We start from the raw sequence: 18104 nt of genomic DNA on the forward strand, positions 1-18104 counted from the left end.
AAAACACAAAGCACTAAAGCATGGAAACAATCAAATACACCAAAATTAAGAGCATGGGTATAAACAGCAGAACAAAGTTTAGAGATGGATAGATTAACTTTTAGAAATAGGGAACAAATACATATTTGGAATAAGTTATACTGTAAAGAAAGGCTGGCAAAAACAGTGGAAATATCTAATCAAATTAAGGAGATGAACTAAATGGTCCCCTAACCCAACACTTACATGCACACGCACACACACGCACACACGCACACACGCACACACGAACATGCATACATGCACCACCCCTTATTTTCTCATTAGTCTATTTTAGTATATCTTAGTATTTTTTTATTATTTTTTTGTCGTTAGTTTGTTGTTTATTCCTTTTCTTGGAGATCCTCATTTGGGGAATACCAGTTTGCCTTGTATATATGTTTGTCTGTTTACCCTATGTTTTGTTATTTACTTTGTGAATATATACCTTGAAAAAAAAAGGGGGAAAAATGCAAGGTACAATATTGTAAAGAAAACGAAATGACTGATTATGTTTGTGAAAGTAAGAAACCTTGCAATAAAGTATTAAAAAAAAAAACACACAAAGCAAGTGGAAAGGGAATATTTTTGGTGAATAACTACATTATTTGGCTTTAAATAACACAGTGGCTTGCACAGATATCAGACTGTTCTAAGTTGTTAACTGCTAATATTGAAGGATAAAAATATCCTACATATTCTATCTTGACAAAACGTTTCCTGTGCTTTGGTCTACACCTCTTCAAATGTTTTCAACGGGGCATGGATTCAAAGCATCCCTGGAGACTTTGTTAGTTCAACATAATATAAAGTTCCGCGTTGTGCAAAGATTGTGGCTACTATAAATATTCTGGCCATAATCTATTTTTCCTTATTGTTCCTACATTAAGTTTTTTCATTCTTTTTTTATTACAATTATTAATATTTTCCCTTATTTTATTTTTTTATTTTTTTGAGGATGTTCTTCCTGTGTCTTTTGACATTATCTGTGTTTATATAGTAAAGATGCATGGCAATTCCATGTCTTGCCATCTTTGAGAATGATGCTTCACAACTACAAAATCAGTAAAAAGGAAAAACATTTACGAGCAAAAAATAGCAATAAAAAAAAGACTTGTGAAGGACTCTTTCATGCACCGCTTAATTAGGAAGAAGGCTTGTAAGATGAAATCTTCTGTCTCCCCCTCAGAGGCACAAAAAGCCAATAAATCACTATTCCATTAATCAATTAACAAAATAATTGTAAGCTAAAGCAGTAGTGAGGTCAGAGTCAGCGAATCGCTATCCTACCTCCTCCACATCTGGACATCTGTCTCGATAGAGAAGAGCAGGTCAGCGAGGAGGCGTTGGTGCATGTGGGACCAGCGGAACTCTGGGATACGAAACATGGTGGAGCGAGGAGCAGAGGTGCTGCCCTCCCTCTGAGGACCTCCTGCTCCTCCTGCTGCTGCTGCTGGCTGGCCTTGGCTTGTTTCCTACAGAGAGACACCACAACGACACAGTTAGCTTGAGAGGGATAGTTTGGATTTTTGAAGTCGGGTTGTATCCATAGTCAATGTTTAACCTACAGTATATACAGTACAGGCCAAAAGTTTGGACACACCTTCTCATTCAATGCGTTTTCCTTTATTTTCATGACTATTTACATTGTAGATTCTCACTGAAGGCATCAAAACTATGAATAAACACATATGGAATTATGTACTTAACAAAAAAAGTGTGAAATAACTGAAAACATGTCTTGTATTTTAGATTCCTCAAAGTAACCACCCTTTGCTTACTAGAATATAAGGCATGTTTTCAGTTATTTCACACTTTTTTATTAAGTACATAATTCCACATGTGTTCATTAATAGTTTTGATGAATCTACAATGTCAATAGTCATGAAAATAAAGGAAACGCATTGAATGAGAAGGTGTGTCCAAACTTTTGGCCTGTACTGTAGTCAGTATAGGTGTACACTAAACTATATACAGTGGCAAGAAAAAGCATGTGAACCCTTTGAAATTTCCTAGTTTTCTGCATTAATTTGTCATAAAATGTGATCTTATTTGCATCTAAGTCTCAATTATAGACAAACACAATGTGCGTAATCTAATACCACACAAACAACTATAATATTTCATGTCTTTATTGAACACATTCATTAAATATTCAAAGTAAAGGTGGAAAAAGTAATTGAACCCTTTGGCTAATGACTCCATTAAGAATTGGAGTCAGGAGTTGGTAAACTTGAAGTCCTAACAATGAAATGAGATTTGGGTGAGGTGTAGAGATACTTTGACCTATAAAAAACACTTTTGCTATTCACAAGAAGCATCTGCTCATGTGAACCATGCCTTGCAAAAAAAAAAGATCTCTCAGAAGACCTACAATGAAGAATTGTTGATTTGCATCAGACTGGAAGGGTTACAAAGTAACCTCAAAGACTTTAGGTATTTACCAGTCCACAGTTAGACAAATGGTCCACAAATGGAGATGATTTAGTCCTGCTACTCTCCCTAGAAGTGAACGCCCAGCCAAGTTCACTCCAAAGGCCCAACGCAGAAAGCTCAGTGAAGTAAAGAAGAACTCCAGAGTAACAAGACTTGAAGGAGTCATTGGAACTGGTTAACATCTCTCTTTCCAAAGAAACATCACTGCATGCCTGAAGTTTGCCAAAGAGCACCTTGACGCTCCACAACACTACTGGGAAAATGTTTAGTGGACTGATGGAACTATGGTAGAATTGTTCATGAAGAACACACAGAAATAGGTTTGGTGTAAAAAGGGCCCTGCTTTCCAACATGAGAACATCATCCCAGCAGTGAAGTATGATGGAGGAGCGTCATGACTTGGGGCCGTTTGGCTGTCTCAGGGCCTGGACCACTTACTATCATTGAGGGGAAAATGTATTCCCAATTTTATCAAGGTGTTCCAAAGGTTAATGTCAGGTTGTCTGTCAGCCAGCTGAAAATCAGTAGAAGTTGGGTGATGCAGCAGGACAATGACCTTAAACATCAAAGTGAATCTACTTCAGAATGACTTCAAAAAAATAAATCTGCCTTTTGGAGGGGCCCAGTCGGAGCCCAGATCTCAATCAGATCCAATAGATATGCTGTGGAATGACCTCCAGAGAGACGTTCACACCAGACATCCTATACATATGGTCAAACCGAAGTAGTTCTGTAAGCAAGAATTGTCCAAAATTCCTCCTGAACGTTCAGGTCTGATCAGCAGCTATCAGAAGCATTCGGTTGAGGTTATTGCTGCCAAAGGAGGTTCGACCAGTTATTAAATCAAGGGTTCACTTACTTTTCCACCATCACTATGAATGTTTAATGGATGTGTTCTGTAAAAACATGACGTATTATAATCGTTTGTGTGGTATTAGGTTAAGCACGTTGTGTTTGTCTATACTTGGGACTTAGATGCAGATCAGATCACATTTTATGACAAATTAATGCAGAAAACTAGGTACTTTCAGAGGGTTCACATACTTTTTCTTGCCACTTGCTGTCAGACAGCACTTTGTGATGAGGAACTGAAGCCATTATCTGTGATCTCTTTAAGTTCACCAGATTCCTTAGAAAAAAAAACTGTGATTTTACCTTGCAGAACACAGGAGATGTTAGTATACTGTTGCCTCATCATTTAGTTTGTTTGGGTTATTGTGTGACTTTAATCCAATCTAACCCTTTTAAAAACATCACAATAGTTCCACAATAATACAAAAAAGTAATCAATTAAGGCAGTTGTAGACGAGCAACTCCCAACTCCATGTTCTGCGCTACTGTGCTAGTACTGCACAGCTAGTACTGTTTTTGTCAAAGGAGTCTGGTGGCTTTGAAGAGAGCGTAGATAACGGCTTCAGTTCCCTATTCAGAGAGGACTGTCTGACAGCAAGGAAAACCAGTGAAGGTGTACTAAAAATGGAGTACACTTAAACTGGCCCTAACCCTTTTTTAGGTGACTAAAATATGTTTTGCTGCTTCCTCCTGTCCACATCATCATATAGCTTAGCTTCCGTGTCACTATATCTGCAAACTGGGGGCGTGTCCAACACAATCTACTGTCAGTAATAAACTGAGTATGGTTAATTATCTCATACAACCCCACATCAATAATCCTTTTAGTAGAAGGGTTAAGTACAGCTGAAACTGAATACGATTCATTCTATATGACAACATTTTCTAAAAGGTCAAAAGTAGAGCAAACAGAAAAAGAAAAAAAGATGCGTACCGTTGCAGAGGTCTCCTTTAATTCAAGTCTCTCCGTGTCTAAGGCCACATTCGACACATCCAGTCGGGCAATTTTGATCTCTTTGGTCTTGCTGACAGAGTCCGCACTCTTCTGGGCGTCAGGGTTGGAGGCGGCGGTGCAGCTCTCTGGGGTTCCCTCTTCAGTGGTGCCGCTGGCCTCTGCAGGCTGGCCAGGGGCTGTTGAGTCTGATGCTGTTGCAGCCTCCTGTGCTGTAGAGGGCGCTGTTGTATCTGAGGGCTGCTGGTCTGCAGTGGCAGGTTCAGTGATGGAGGAAGACTGTTCATCTTCAACTATTTCTTTGGGTGTTTCTGTCACACTTTGTTCAGGTGTTTCAGCTGGAGGAGCCTGACTCTCCGACATAGACGCCTGTTTCTCTTCTGCTTCACTTTCTTCATTTTTTTCTTGAACTTCTTGTTTCTCGTCTTTTCCTTCATCAGTCTTCATCTTATGACTTTCTTGATCATCCTTCTTTCGGTCATCATCTTCTTCCTTTTTAGCCACCTCCCCCCCTTCCTCTCCGGCTGCAGCTGAAGCATAAGAGGACTCCTCTTGGCTGTCATCAGCGTCACTCGCTTGGTTCTGGTCACTCACAGAAGACATGTCCACCAGGTCGTCATTGACGACGGAGGCTCCTCCCAGCACGCTGTTCTCCAGACGGGCCGCAGCATCGGGGGACGTTTGCTCAATCTTACCGTCTTCTTCTGAAACCGCTGGCAGTTCTGTCTCATTTAAAGAGTCTTCTGTCATGGAGTTAGATGATTCACCTTTGATATGTTCGGATTTTTCATCATCTGTTTCAGGTGTTTCTGCCTCACCAGTTGCAGATGTTGTAGCAGAGTCTTTAACCTCTTCCACTGCTTTTAGGTCATCTGTTTCAACTTGAGGGCTAACTGAAGTTTGCAGATCATCCTTGTTCTTGTCAGTCTCTGGTTCCTGCTCCTTGGTCTCTTCCTCTTTATCTTTATCGTCTTTTTGCGTCACAGTAGCTTCAGTCTCTTTCCCATCATCCCCTGCACCCTCCTTGGAAGACTCCTCAAACTTCTGCTCTTCTTCTTCTGCCCTGGCCAGGATGTTGGACACAGTGATGGATGCACCGCCCCTACCGTCAGCAGCCTCCGTCGGGCTGGACGTGACGGTGGAACTTGACGATTCGGGGGACTTCTGGGACAGGTCGTCCACCCTGAGCTCAATGACGGTGGAAGGCGGCGTCTCCTCTAAAGGCGGCCCGTTGACACAATCCATGTTCTCCGAGCTTTGGCTGACACCGGAGATGGTTCGGATCGTGCTCTGGGAGCCTGCAGACTCCCGGCGCTGGTACTGACGGAACATACGGGACAGATTCTCTTTGTGCTGCTCAAAGGAGACCTGCAAACACAAACAAACACATATTTAAATGGATGAAACACTTCTAGTCTCTGTACCCATATACCTATTTGTTCTATTCTTTATATTTCATTCCCTTCTCAAATTTACTAAACTTTACTAAATTTACCTTCACGGCCAAAAATGTCCATGCACACAAAAACTGCTATAAAATGACCATACATCAATATTTTTTTCTGATAAATTGAAACAATTTCAGATTTCTTCAAAACTACCAAACATATAATTATTTTCAGAATTATAACTCTTGATATGCCAGTTTATATATTTGAATAATAAAAAAATACAAAAAATACAAAAAATGTTATTATTTATTATTATTATTATTTTCCATATAATAGTAGGGAGCTGGGGCTTTGGTGGTGATTAGAGTCTTGGATATGTCAAATATTAGCAGCAAAATTGATTTGATAGCATTAGTATTTTTATGAAGTGCCAGATACTGACTCTTGTGACCTTCATTTTTGTCCATGAAGGTCACAAAAGGATAGTAAATGCACCAATGGAGTATAAAAGACATGTAAGGGATAATGACAATGGATTTAAACACTTAAACTAAAAAGAAAAGTTCCTGAAAAAATCCATGCCTCAGCCAAAATTATCAACAAATGGAGAAAAAAGGAGAAAAATGTGCAAAAAGGAGGAGGGCATAAGGGTTAATCAAATGATAATTCACATATATTTCAACTTGGGTCTTACTTTTGAAGTTTTGGCCATGATTTCAATTGATTATAATGGCATTTTTATACAAAAATCTATGCTGAGATTTGAGAGCACAGTAACATTACTGTAGTGAATTCCGATGGGGCGAGAAAAGGCAGCTTCCAGTATATTTATACAACTTTATGAAGACAATGGAGTAAAAGTGCTGCAGGGTTTTCGTAGTAAGCATATACAGCGGCTCTTTGAAAGGTGTTCTGTGCTTATTACAGCTTGTAAAGGGCTCACTATAAAATGCAATTTTCCATCAAAAATAATCCAAGGCTTATTGTAGGGTTTGTGCAAAATTTAACTTGCATGGCAATATGTATTTAAAATGAACATGTTGCAACCTTTATCTGGGTGAACAGCCCATATTGACCACAGTTCACCCGTTCACTGGGCCCTTCACAAGATGGAATATTTGTACTACTTTATTTGGAGTTAAAACTGAAAGTGAGCACCTGAAACACTAAAAACACCTAAAACTTGCATGCTCACATCTCTGGATAGTACAGTGGGTTAAAGTGGAACCAGGCAGACAGTCGGTCTGTGAACTGTGATTGATGTTAACAAGGGAATAACAGAAGTCTGGCAAACCTTGGGGTTTGTGTAAAACCTCAATGATCTTTTGACCGCTTCTGCACCCACCACACTTCTTCCCAGAGTTGCTGTGTTTGCAGATTTCAGCAAACAACTTGTTGACTAGGAATTTGTTGGAAAGTACAGCCAAAACAGCAGAAATAGGACCCAAGTGTAGTTTTTTTAATACTGATGGAGAAATGTTTGCTTTAGTTTAAGAATGCAGAAAATAAATCATGAAATCTTGTATTAGCCATGCTTTCATTCAACTATTAAGATAATTTTAGGCAAACTTTGCAACAAAAAAAGCGAATTATGTGAACTACACAATGCACCAATAGTTACAGGTAAAATTCCAACAAATGCCATCACATTTTCCAGTCTCATCAAATCTTTATCTAACTGCTATCTGTTGGTTGACACTTTCAGCCTTTAACTTAATGATGTCCACATGTGTCACATCATGCTCCTACATCCTATTTCATCTGGAAACATCACATTATTAAAGCAAGATATTCTCCAGTTGCTCTTTAGACGTGAGCGTATTACTACATCTAACCACTGGGACCATTTGTGGCTAACTGTGCCATATTTAAAACTTTTCCTCTCTCTTATACGCAGCAGCCCACGGCCTATTAACCTCTATCAGTCTTCTTACATCTGATACGGCGAGACTAGACTGCTAGTCTATAACGACAACGGTCTGCAGTGGCATTTGAGGAAGAGCCCATCCATGTAAGCAGTCATAGATTAGCAGTAGATACTATTAGTGTGTGTCTGCTAGCTGTGCTGAGTGCGTGTCCAGCATCGGCAAATCCTCCCACGCCTAATTTAAGACCCTGCATTAATCACTGGGCTTGGAGGACAGAAAGTCAAAGATGGGTTGGTGGTGGAGGGGAGGGGTGGAGGTGGAACTAGACCCACTTTGCTGCTTTTTTACCTGAGGCTATTTGGACAGAAGGAGAGAGAGAGAGAGAGGGAGAGAGAGAAACAAAGAAAAGGAGGAAGCCAGAGATCAAACGAAAGGGAAAAAAATAAGAAATTGGAAAGGAGGAAGAGGAAGAAAGTGAGTCATTGAGAGAGGAAGAAAGGAAAGGGAGGGAAAGAAGCTGATTATTTGTAATTAATTAGGCGTTATTGTTCTAAATTAGCCTGCTACACGGGTGCTCATTAATCTTCTGCAGTGGGAAGCAGTGATTGGTAATCCATAGCCGTTTTCAGAGTGCACAGCCTGTTCTAAATGCACCAGCAGTCCGTCTCTTTCTCTCTTCCTCCCTCCTTCCCAGTGATCACACAGCAAGACCTTCTACCCCATTAGTTTGAGCTTAATTTGACATTTAGCATTTTTAGCAATTAAAAGGCGGCATTCAGAATGCACTGCTATGGAAATTATGCGGGAGAGCGGCGCAGAACATAACGTCATAGATTCAGGATGCAGTCTGTACATTAAGATGATGTATGCTGGCCTTAAATGGGGCTCTGTAACAGATCCAGTTACCATTAGACAGAGGTAGTATATGTCTCTGTGGTTTTTAAAAAGAGCGTTTAGCCTTGCTACAATATATAGAAACTGCCTTGGGTGGCTAAGACATCAGCGCTGATCTAATCTAATTTCATTCTACTCCATGACTCGGCCTGGCCTCAGTGGGGTATGGGAAAATGTTATGGTAATGTACAAAAACATGGTGGGCTTTTCTAATGTGACAGGTAACATGGTATTAACTGGGCGCAGCACGGCCAGATCATACAAAAGAGTTGAAGTGCTCTGGAAGGGGACACACTGTCATAAACAAAAAGTCACTGCAGTGATTTTAAATGGCAAGTTTCTGTCGTTTTAACTCCCACAATACTTTCACAAACAGACAAAAATAAAACATATACAGTCAGACCATCCTTGTTTTCTTCAATTTCTTGTTCATTTCAACGCCTGTTACAACTAAAGGTACATTTGTTTGGACAAATATAATGATAAGAAACAAAAACAGCTCATAAGAGTGTAATTTAAGAGCTGATAACTAGCCATTGTGCATGGTTTTCTTGATAATGATTTGGGTTATCATCAAGAAAACCATGGAAAATGGCTAAACAATGGTCTAATAATTTTTTCCAGGACTGTATATAACTCCTCTTTCCTGCAGTCAAACAATACCAGTGATTGCATTTACACAACAATCAATACAGTCCCTGCTGCAGAACTTCCATTGTCTCTGTGCTGCAGAACTGATCTGGAATAAGCAGCACCACAACCTATTTGTTGAGGTCCAGGGTGGCAAAGTGCTGATCTTGGGAGACCCCCGCAGTAGGGGCCTGGGAGTCCCCATTTAGATGAATAGATAGAGAGCAACCACAAAACAAAGGGGAAATGGGGAGGGCAGCATTGCTCTAATCCGATTAGCTAAATGCAATTCCTCCTCTAAAATCAATGTCATCTGCTGCTGCTGCTGTGCTGGCTGGGTGGTTTTCGCTCTTGTTCACAATATCTTCCTTTCTCACTCGTTGTAAAAACATTTTTCTTCTTAGTTTTCTCCTCCCCTCTGATCCGGTGATATGCAAACAGTCTTTATCTGTAATTTCTATCACAACCAGGGGAAGACGAGCTCGCGGGAAGGTCCTTCAGGATACTGTACGCTAAAATGCGGTTTAGTTTAGTTTTAAGGAAACCGGTCAAATTTAACCGCGTGTTATTGTACATTTCGCATTGAGATTTTACTATTTATTTGAGAATTACAAGATAAAAGATTAAAAGCATGGATACTTGTACTGGCAATTGGCTCTTTTCTGGATACAGTAGACAACACTTGATGCAGGGCTATTATCTAACATTGGCTTTTCAATGTTTGGCTGTCCTTCTTTTGTCCAGTTGTTGTATCTATCTGAAACTCTTTGCTAGTGTGTAATGTCTCAATAAGCCTAAAAAGGGAAAAGCTGCACGGCCAAACTCTTCTGCATTTCACCATAAACAGAAAAGGGATGACTAGCTACAATCAATGTTATTTTAAATACTCTCAACACCTAAATATAATTACAAAATCCCCAGCTCATAATGTTTATTATATTGTGTCAAAGATCTGTTGGCTCATTGCAGCTCTTATTTATCTTTGTGGTAAAGCGTCTGACAGGAATAATGAAGTTCGCTGACAGTGGGAGTCTGAAGGACGGAGGGACCTTCACGCCCCGATCTCTCTCTTTTGGAGATCTCCTTGTTCTCAAACTGATTTGTGTGCAGAGATGGACGAGGGGCACCTTGGGTGGGTGTGTGGGCTGAGGGTGGGGGTGCTGTCGTGTCAGCGTGCCCACCTGCAGGAACATCTGTCTATTCAGAGACACGCATATGCAGATACACCTACTTCTTAATGACTGACATAAAAGGATACACACACAAAGTAACTCAATGCACAAATCATAACCAGGTTGTTAAATTTGCTAATCTAAGCTGTGATGGTAGACAAAAAAGTTAAATTAAATAAAATAAAGCCTCAGTGTGATCAGTGATCCTGTCATTATGTTACCTGTCACAGTGCCTACATTTAGGACAACAAAAGCTGCCTGAGCTAACTTTGGAGTTTGGCAGTGGCAGAGGAGCCAATCGAAACCAATCGCAATGCACAAATCAAGCCTCTCTTAATTTCCCAGCAAGCCAAAACACACATTTTTACACATACATACGACTGTACGACAGGGATGGGCAACTGGAGGCCCGGGGTCCACAAACGGCCCGCACCCTCACTTGAAGTGGCCCTCAGTACGACTACATGCATTTGAGCATGAAAGCTTAAAAGTCCAGTGTAAAAATGCACAAAATTACTTCTTGCAATTAATGTTGGTCTGCTGTTATTGCACTGAAAAAAATAGAAATCACAGTAAGTGGTTATTTTTTTAATTTGCTTCAAACCTTTTGTTTTCCTATTTATACTGTTATACATGCATTTGAGCATGAAATATGTTAAGTTACTGCACTGTAAACATATTTAAAATTGCAGTTTCATCATATCTGGTTAAGTGCACGGTCCTATATGTGGCCCTGTGGTAGTGTCGATGAAAAATTGTGGCCCCTCCAGCATTTAAGTTGCCCATCCCTGCTGTACGAAATCTTAAAAGATCCAATATATATGGAAGCCCTCAAACTGTTCCTCACTTTATGTTGACTGCATGGTCAAATGTGTTGACATTAGTGATTATTAGCTGTAGAAGAATCTTTGTATTTTTTTCATATATTTATTTCATATTTATATTATTCATATATTTTCTTTTTTTATTTACTTTTTTATTTATTAAGTAGTATTTTCATCGCTTCTTTTGTCTTGTGTATGTTTGCATGTTTCTTGAAAATCTAATTAAGAATTTTTTTACAAAAAAACAAATAAAATTCACTGATAGGCTACACTCATCAATAAAAAATAAGTCAATACTTCAAGTCTGCACAGCTGCAAATAAGAAGTCAAATATCCTGACTTTCATATATCCAAGCAAAGGGCCTGAATTCTGGATCAAATTATAATAGAAAACTCAAAAATTAAGCTACCTGGTTAACTTTAATCTTTTCATCTACAGAAAGTGTAGAAATGTAAGTATTAGATAAGAACAACAACAAATCAGTATTAAAAATAAAGCAGTACAAAGACTCTCAGTTATGGACAAAAATCTCAACTATAAACAGTGTCTCTACAAAGAGGTAAGAACATGCATTGAGCATGAGCATATTATCTCCATACATGCCAAACTGACAACTTTACCACGGCTGACACAAGGCAAACTAATTCATAAAGTCTATGTAGAGGAGAGGAGTGCAAATATGCATTTGTAAATGCATATATGCACTTATCAAGAGGCTCCCAGTGGGCTGGTTGTATTTATGAGGCCTTGTTTCTCTGATTGTTCGTGCACGGTTCCGATGAATATTCAATGGGCTTGGGAAGAAGGGCTTCCTAGAGCCCAAGAGAAAATGTGTCTAGTAACTCACACACACACACACACGTGTGTGCACACACACACACACACACACACACACGTGCACACACACACACACAATCATGCAGGCACACACAGCCCTGCAGCAGTGGGAGGAGAGAGCAACAGTGACAAACAGCTTTGGTGCTACAAAGGTGGCAGGAAATCTATCAAACGGGACAATAAAATTGCAATTGAGTTTCTTTAGCTTTTTTATAGCAGATGCATGTATCTTGGTGGCTAGCACCCGCTGCAACTATCCCAGTCACAGGCGGGGTCCCTGCACTGTGCGTGCATTTGTGTGTGTTTGTGTATCTCACATCTTACAAGTGCATGGGTTTATTCACACACGCTGTATATGTGGAATTCTGTTGTTAGACGAGTGCTGGGTATTGTAACAAGAGGCAAGAAGAAACGGCATTAATCTTGTGCAATTATAGGAAAAAAGGCAATTACAGCCTGTCGTGTGCAAAGAACAATAAACAATTTCTGCACAACACAAACTAGACACTTTGCTACGTTGCAAAGCGAGGCCCCGGCACACTGCAGCTGGAAGAAGAGATGAAACAAGAACAAAAGCTTTGAGTCAAACCTGATCTTAACAAGGATAAAATATAAAAAAGAACATAAGAAACAGCCAGTATTTCTGAATAATAGATTTATACCTATAGTATTTGCATTATATTTTGCCACTGTCAACAATGCAGGATAATTGTTATATTTGTGATATGAATTAAATAGAGATTGTAAAGCTGTTTACTTTTAATTATTTTGTTAATATTAAATGTAAGAATAAAAGGGTTAAGTATGCACAAATCTACTGTTGTACCTTCATGTATTATATTTTAACTGTCATGTTTATACTGTACTAGGGATACCAATAACGATTAATTTCATTATCAATTTTCACGATTAATCGATAAATCAGTTTGCCTAAAAAATGTCAGAAATGATTGAAAAATGTCCATCCCAGTTTCCTCAAAGTTGAAGGTGATGTCTATTTTCAGTCTAAAACCTGAAGATATTTGGTATTTTATGATACAAAAACAGAAAAAAAGTGTTTCATCTCCATATTTAAGATGCTGAGAGCAGCATTTCCTGCCAATTTTACATGAAAATGTACTTTAAAGATGGATAATTTAATGAGTTGGCAGTCGACTAACCGATTAGTTGCAGCTCTACACGTCACCATATGCCCTCTCACATCAAATACTGTCCATGACTGCTCACGTGTAAAATTTCCTTGGATCTTTATTTGTACACTTCTACGTTCACTGCAGGTTAGTTCTACAGTGTTCAGAGGTGAGCAGAGACGCTGGAGGTTCAGAGGATACAACACACACCGTCCTGCTAACTGCTGCCTTCATGTTGATCCTCTCCCCGGCAGTCTGTCTGTGCCCCCTACTGGACGACTGCGCTCACAGCAGCCGACGCTGCAGCGGAGCGCCTCATATCACAAGTACTTCTTTAACTCAGCCTTCAATCTGCCAGGCTTAAAAAACCCCCAGACCACAATCTGACACCAACCTCAATTACTTCACTGCTTTGGAACAGAGTAGCGTAATATGATATCAACAGTGAATTTCTAAAGCAGTATTTTGAATTCGGCTTTTGGAAATAAGAAGTGCCAGAAGTTTATTTTTATCTGTGCAACGTGAAAAAGAGAGAGTCATACATAAATAAAGAGTGGAAGGGCTGGTGGAGTCATTCCCACTGGTTTATACTGCAACTAGCTTTTAAATTACAATCACTGTATGGCTTCCATAGCTTAATCTGATGGGCACTCAGAGGCACGGTTCAATTACTGTGCTAGCCCATACTGCGAGTAAGAGGGTCAGACGATAATGCTCTCTAATTTCTTATTTTGATGAATTGCATTATGTCAGATTCCAGCTAAACATACGGGTGACAGAGCTGATGACTTTGACTGAATGCTGCTGTCCGTTCAAGCTGAGGAGGAGGGCTACGGTTACAGTAATGTGGTGAATGTTTAGGCTGATGATACTGAAGCAAGATGTGTGTGTGTGTGTGTGTGTGTGTGTGTGTGTGTGTGTGTGTGTGTGTGTGTGTGTGTGTGTGCACGCGCTTGTGTTTACTGCAGATAAAGAGAGATAAAGAGTGTGAGAGTTAAAACGAAGGGAAACAGAAACTGAACGCTAAAAAAAAAAACCCTGCAAAAATGAAACAGATGAGGAGATAGAAGAAGATCCACAGAGAAAGATAAACAAAGCTGTGTCTGACCTGTGTGCATGTGTGTGTTGGATATAATGAGTGCTCTGACCTTGGAGTGGGTGATGGACAGGGTGTCCACCCAGACGCGCCAGCCGCCCCACTCATATTTGATGGCGTGGTAGAGCAGGATGCGGAAGATGGCGTACACCATCTCTGTGATTTTCTGCTCCTCGCTGTTTTGCGGGTTGATGAAGCACAGAGAGAGCATCCACTCCTGCCACACCGAGCACTGCAGCAGGCTCCTGGAACAGAAAAAAAAAAAAGTACATTGTGTAGTTCTGATTGTGAACCCCAGCGGTGTGTAAACTCTGTGTGGACCGGTGTGTGATGTAGCTCTCTATCTTGTGAAGTGGTTGGAGTCTTACCTGCGGTTCTCTCGGCTGTTATTGAACAGTTTGATCATGTCTGACAGAAAGACCTTGCGCACCTCCATGCTCTCGGGGGTTGGGGGAGAGTTCTTCAGCAGGGCAGCGATTACCTTCAGAATCTCTGTAAATATTAACAGAAAAACATCTATTAATTATAAGGAACGGGGTAAAAATGTTAGCAAATGGGAATGATTAAAACATACTTAGAATGCATGAGTATCTGCTTATAGCTGTGTAATTTTGTTATAAGCACTCACAAATATTCATAAGGCTTTATAACAATTATTGTATCACATTATGAAGCATTTCATAATGACTAATACGGTCAGGTATAATAGATACTTTTTAGTTGCTGGTCACTTACTATTTACTTACTATTACAATAGCTTTAAAATGCATTAGAATGACTGTTATAATACACTTATATAGAGTTAGGTAGTGGGTAAGGCTAGTCCTAACCCTTTAATGCATTATAAGTATATCAATAATCATTATAGACATGATAGACTGACCAGAAAATATATAATAATATGATACTTGACCTTATAAGTCATTATTAAGTGCTTTATAGTGTGTTTTTTAACATTTTTACCTTGCATTATGTGTATTTATGAGCACTTAAAATTATAATCATACAGTGCTATAGGCAGATTACAACACATTTTAAGTATGTCAGTAATGAGTTATGGACATGGGCTTAACAGAAAGTGCTACCTTTTTTTTTTTTAAATAAATAATGTAAGAAAATATCAAAATACTTCTTCATCTGTTTAGAATGTATGTCTGTTTTGCCCATTTTGTAATATAATAGATTATACTGAAACAAAGTTGTATTTTTAAGGATTATGCTAAAAAAAAAAGTAAAACTTGGGATTTGGAAACATCCAGCACTCTCCTTGGAAATAAAACCTGCTTTGTGGCTGCAGAAGGAGAAATCAACAACTAAATCATACATTGGTCTCAACATGTGCAAATCATTGTGTCACAAACTATCTGAACTCCCGGCTGTACACACCTGAAAGTCTGTGCCTGTGGTAAGAAAAACAGAGCAGAGGAGAGTAAAAAAAAAAAAAAAGGAAAGAAAAGAAAGAAAAGTCCAGGCCATTGATCTTTATCATACTGTAATGGTTTTGGTATTGTTTCAAACGAGAGAGCCAGAGTCGCAGGCCCTTCTGGAAGGGTTGGCTTGGGTTAAACCAAAGAGACTGACTGTTTAGATGAATTATCTAGACAATGTCAGTGTCCATTTACTTTGAGTAGAGAGACGGCGGGGCTTGGATTTCACTTGTCTCTTCAGACCTTGGCGCTAACCGATGCCCCCTTGCCCCGGCAGACGGTTGTGTTGTTTCTACGCCTTAGTCACTCAAATTATGAGTCGCTGAACCTTTACCGCCAGAAAATTACCCCAGCATGTACCGGGAATGAGGATGGAGGGATGGCGTATTCCCTTCTTTTTTCCATTTGCTCTTGGTTCCTTTCCCTTGAGTTAATTTGAGGGAAACGGTACTTCCTCGGTTTGTTTGATTGGCTCTGACGTTACTAAAGACTGCAATCAGGGGGCCATTTTGGGAGTTTGTCGCAGATTAAATCAAGAGAATGCACGGCAAAGGAGAAACAGACCACCGCTCTGTGTTCCACAGAATGTGCTCACATGTACAAACCCATACAAGGTTTCTATGATATATACCGCCTGTCTGGGATGGTTGGGCAGGAGAGTTTTTAACACAACAAAGGCTTTAGATAATCAATGTGTGACTACAGCAGGACCTTGTCAGATTAAGGATGGTTGGAAGTAAACCTTGGTTGTGATTATTCCCACTGCTTGGATTTCAAACTGATTAAAGCTGTTTTGCAAGTGTGCGCACGAAGGTGCATGTGTGTGTGAAAGCATCAGTGAAAAAAGGCAGAGGGAGAAGTTTTCTTTTCTCAGCTGAAATGAATAATTAACATTTCAACTTATGAAAAGATTTTGTGAGCTGACGTGAAATTGGAGGTAAGTAACGGCCAGAAATGTAAGATAGTAACGCTGATCAAAGCCTAGAGTCGCTGTTTTGCATTATTATGCTGCCACATATGAAAAATGAGCATGCACTGTCTGCTAGTAGATGCACTGGTAGAAAAAAAGTAGCATAAATATTGGGTCTGTCACGATAACTACTTTTTGTTTGACGATACATTGGCCAAGAAATAATTGCAATAAACAATAATATTATCCTTCTAAGACCATTCTATGACACTGATGTAATTACAATATTTAATAGAATCAGAATTAGCATTAGCATAATGCAAGTACACCCTTTTGAATAGTAATGCACTTTTAATTCTTGTGAAAATTTAGACATTAGAATTGGAATGTGAACATTTTTTACAAATGTTCTTAATTAATAAAAAATAAAAAAAAGATAAAACACAACCAAATCAAAAATATACCCTCGGCCTCTGTTAACACCTAAACATGAAAAATATGACCTTTATGTAAACAGATATGCATGCAAAAAGAAAGGCGATATATTACGATACAGGGACATGACCCCTATCACTTTTGCTGAGCTTGATAAATCGGTATTGTTATTATTGTCACAGGCCTAATAAATATATAAATATACATATATTGTATATGTGCGTGGATATAGTAATATACTACATACACATGCATATGCAGAGTATGTGTGCACTTAAATACACTTTTCTTATTCCTCATAAAGTCATAAAATATTAGTATTAAATCTTAAATCTTAAATGTTTCAAAAATAAACTGAATTTTAGTGACAAAACACATATTAGAAAATATTAACAGGACATACAAAATTTAATGGTTGAATGTTTAAGAAGTAATAAAATATTTTTTAGTAAATTAATTTACTTCACAAAGTACAAACAAATACTGTAATAATATTTATAGTTATTTATAGTAACACTTTCCTTACAATGCTACAAAGTGCTTCACAAAAAGTTATTTTAATTTTATATATAATTTTAAAAAATGATTAAAATCATAAAATAAAAGCATATCAATAAAATCCAAACAAAATGTAAAAAATATTATATATACTTATATATCTTTTAATATATATCAACTGTGTTAAAATATATGATTTGAGCAAATGTATTAAAACAAAAAACTCTAGATGTACTTAATGCAATTTTTTTTTTTAAATGCTTATATTTATTAAATGCACACACCAACATGTTTCTCACACACTGAAGTGCCTTCATAATTACATTACATTTATCATTCTTTATTTGTAAACTAAACCTGATAAAACATGACGCTGACTTATGATAAAACTATGAGCTGTGTGTATATCTTCCACTCATGGTATTTGTACCATCCTCGTGTGAGCATAATGCATGACATCTGAGCTTCAGTTGTATGAAAATACCCTCTGGCTGCAAAATTTATGTCGTTCATTTGTTTGACTGTATATACAGCGATTGCACAGTTCCTCGGGGAATCTCCTCTAGTGCAGTACGGAGCAATAGGTATGTAGAGGGTACGTTGCACGGATGATTTAGGAGAGCAGTGTGGCGCAGAGGAGGCACTTACGTGGGTTGAGAATCTTCACAGTGGAGTCGGGGTCCGGATGCTGTTTATGGATCACTTGAGTGCAGATCTGCTCTGTAAGAATCTA

The 18104-nt window shown here is 38.8% G+C and overlaps 1 protein-coding gene across 2 annotated transcripts in view; it reads right to left on the bottom strand.

The window, feature by feature from the left end:
• The window catches only part of LOC131978662 (lipopolysaccharide-responsive and beige-like anchor protein), a 252385-nt gene that overhangs the window by 178934 nt on the left and 55347 nt on the right, over positions 1-18104 (bottom strand). For both annotated transcript variants that reach the window (XM_059342384.1, XM_059342376.1), the window contains exons 19-23: positions 18020-18101; positions 14470-14593; positions 14154-14346; positions 4241-5626; positions 1309-1493 (exon numbers count right to left, since the gene is read on the bottom strand). In XM_059342384.1, coding sequence (XP_059198367.1) covers positions 1309-1493; positions 4241-5626; positions 14154-14346; positions 14470-14593; positions 18020-18101 — 1970 coding nt within the window. The remainder of the gene's footprint in view (positions 1-1308; positions 1494-4240; positions 5627-14153; positions 14347-14469; positions 14594-18019; positions 18102-18104) is intronic.

Source organism: Centropristis striata, chromosome 1, assembly GCF_030273125.1.
Source record: "Centropristis striata isolate RG_2023a ecotype Rhode Island chromosome 1, C.striata_1.0, whole genome shotgun sequence".
Taxonomy (NCBI): domain Eukaryota; kingdom Metazoa; phylum Chordata; class Actinopteri; order Perciformes; family Serranidae; genus Centropristis; species Centropristis striata.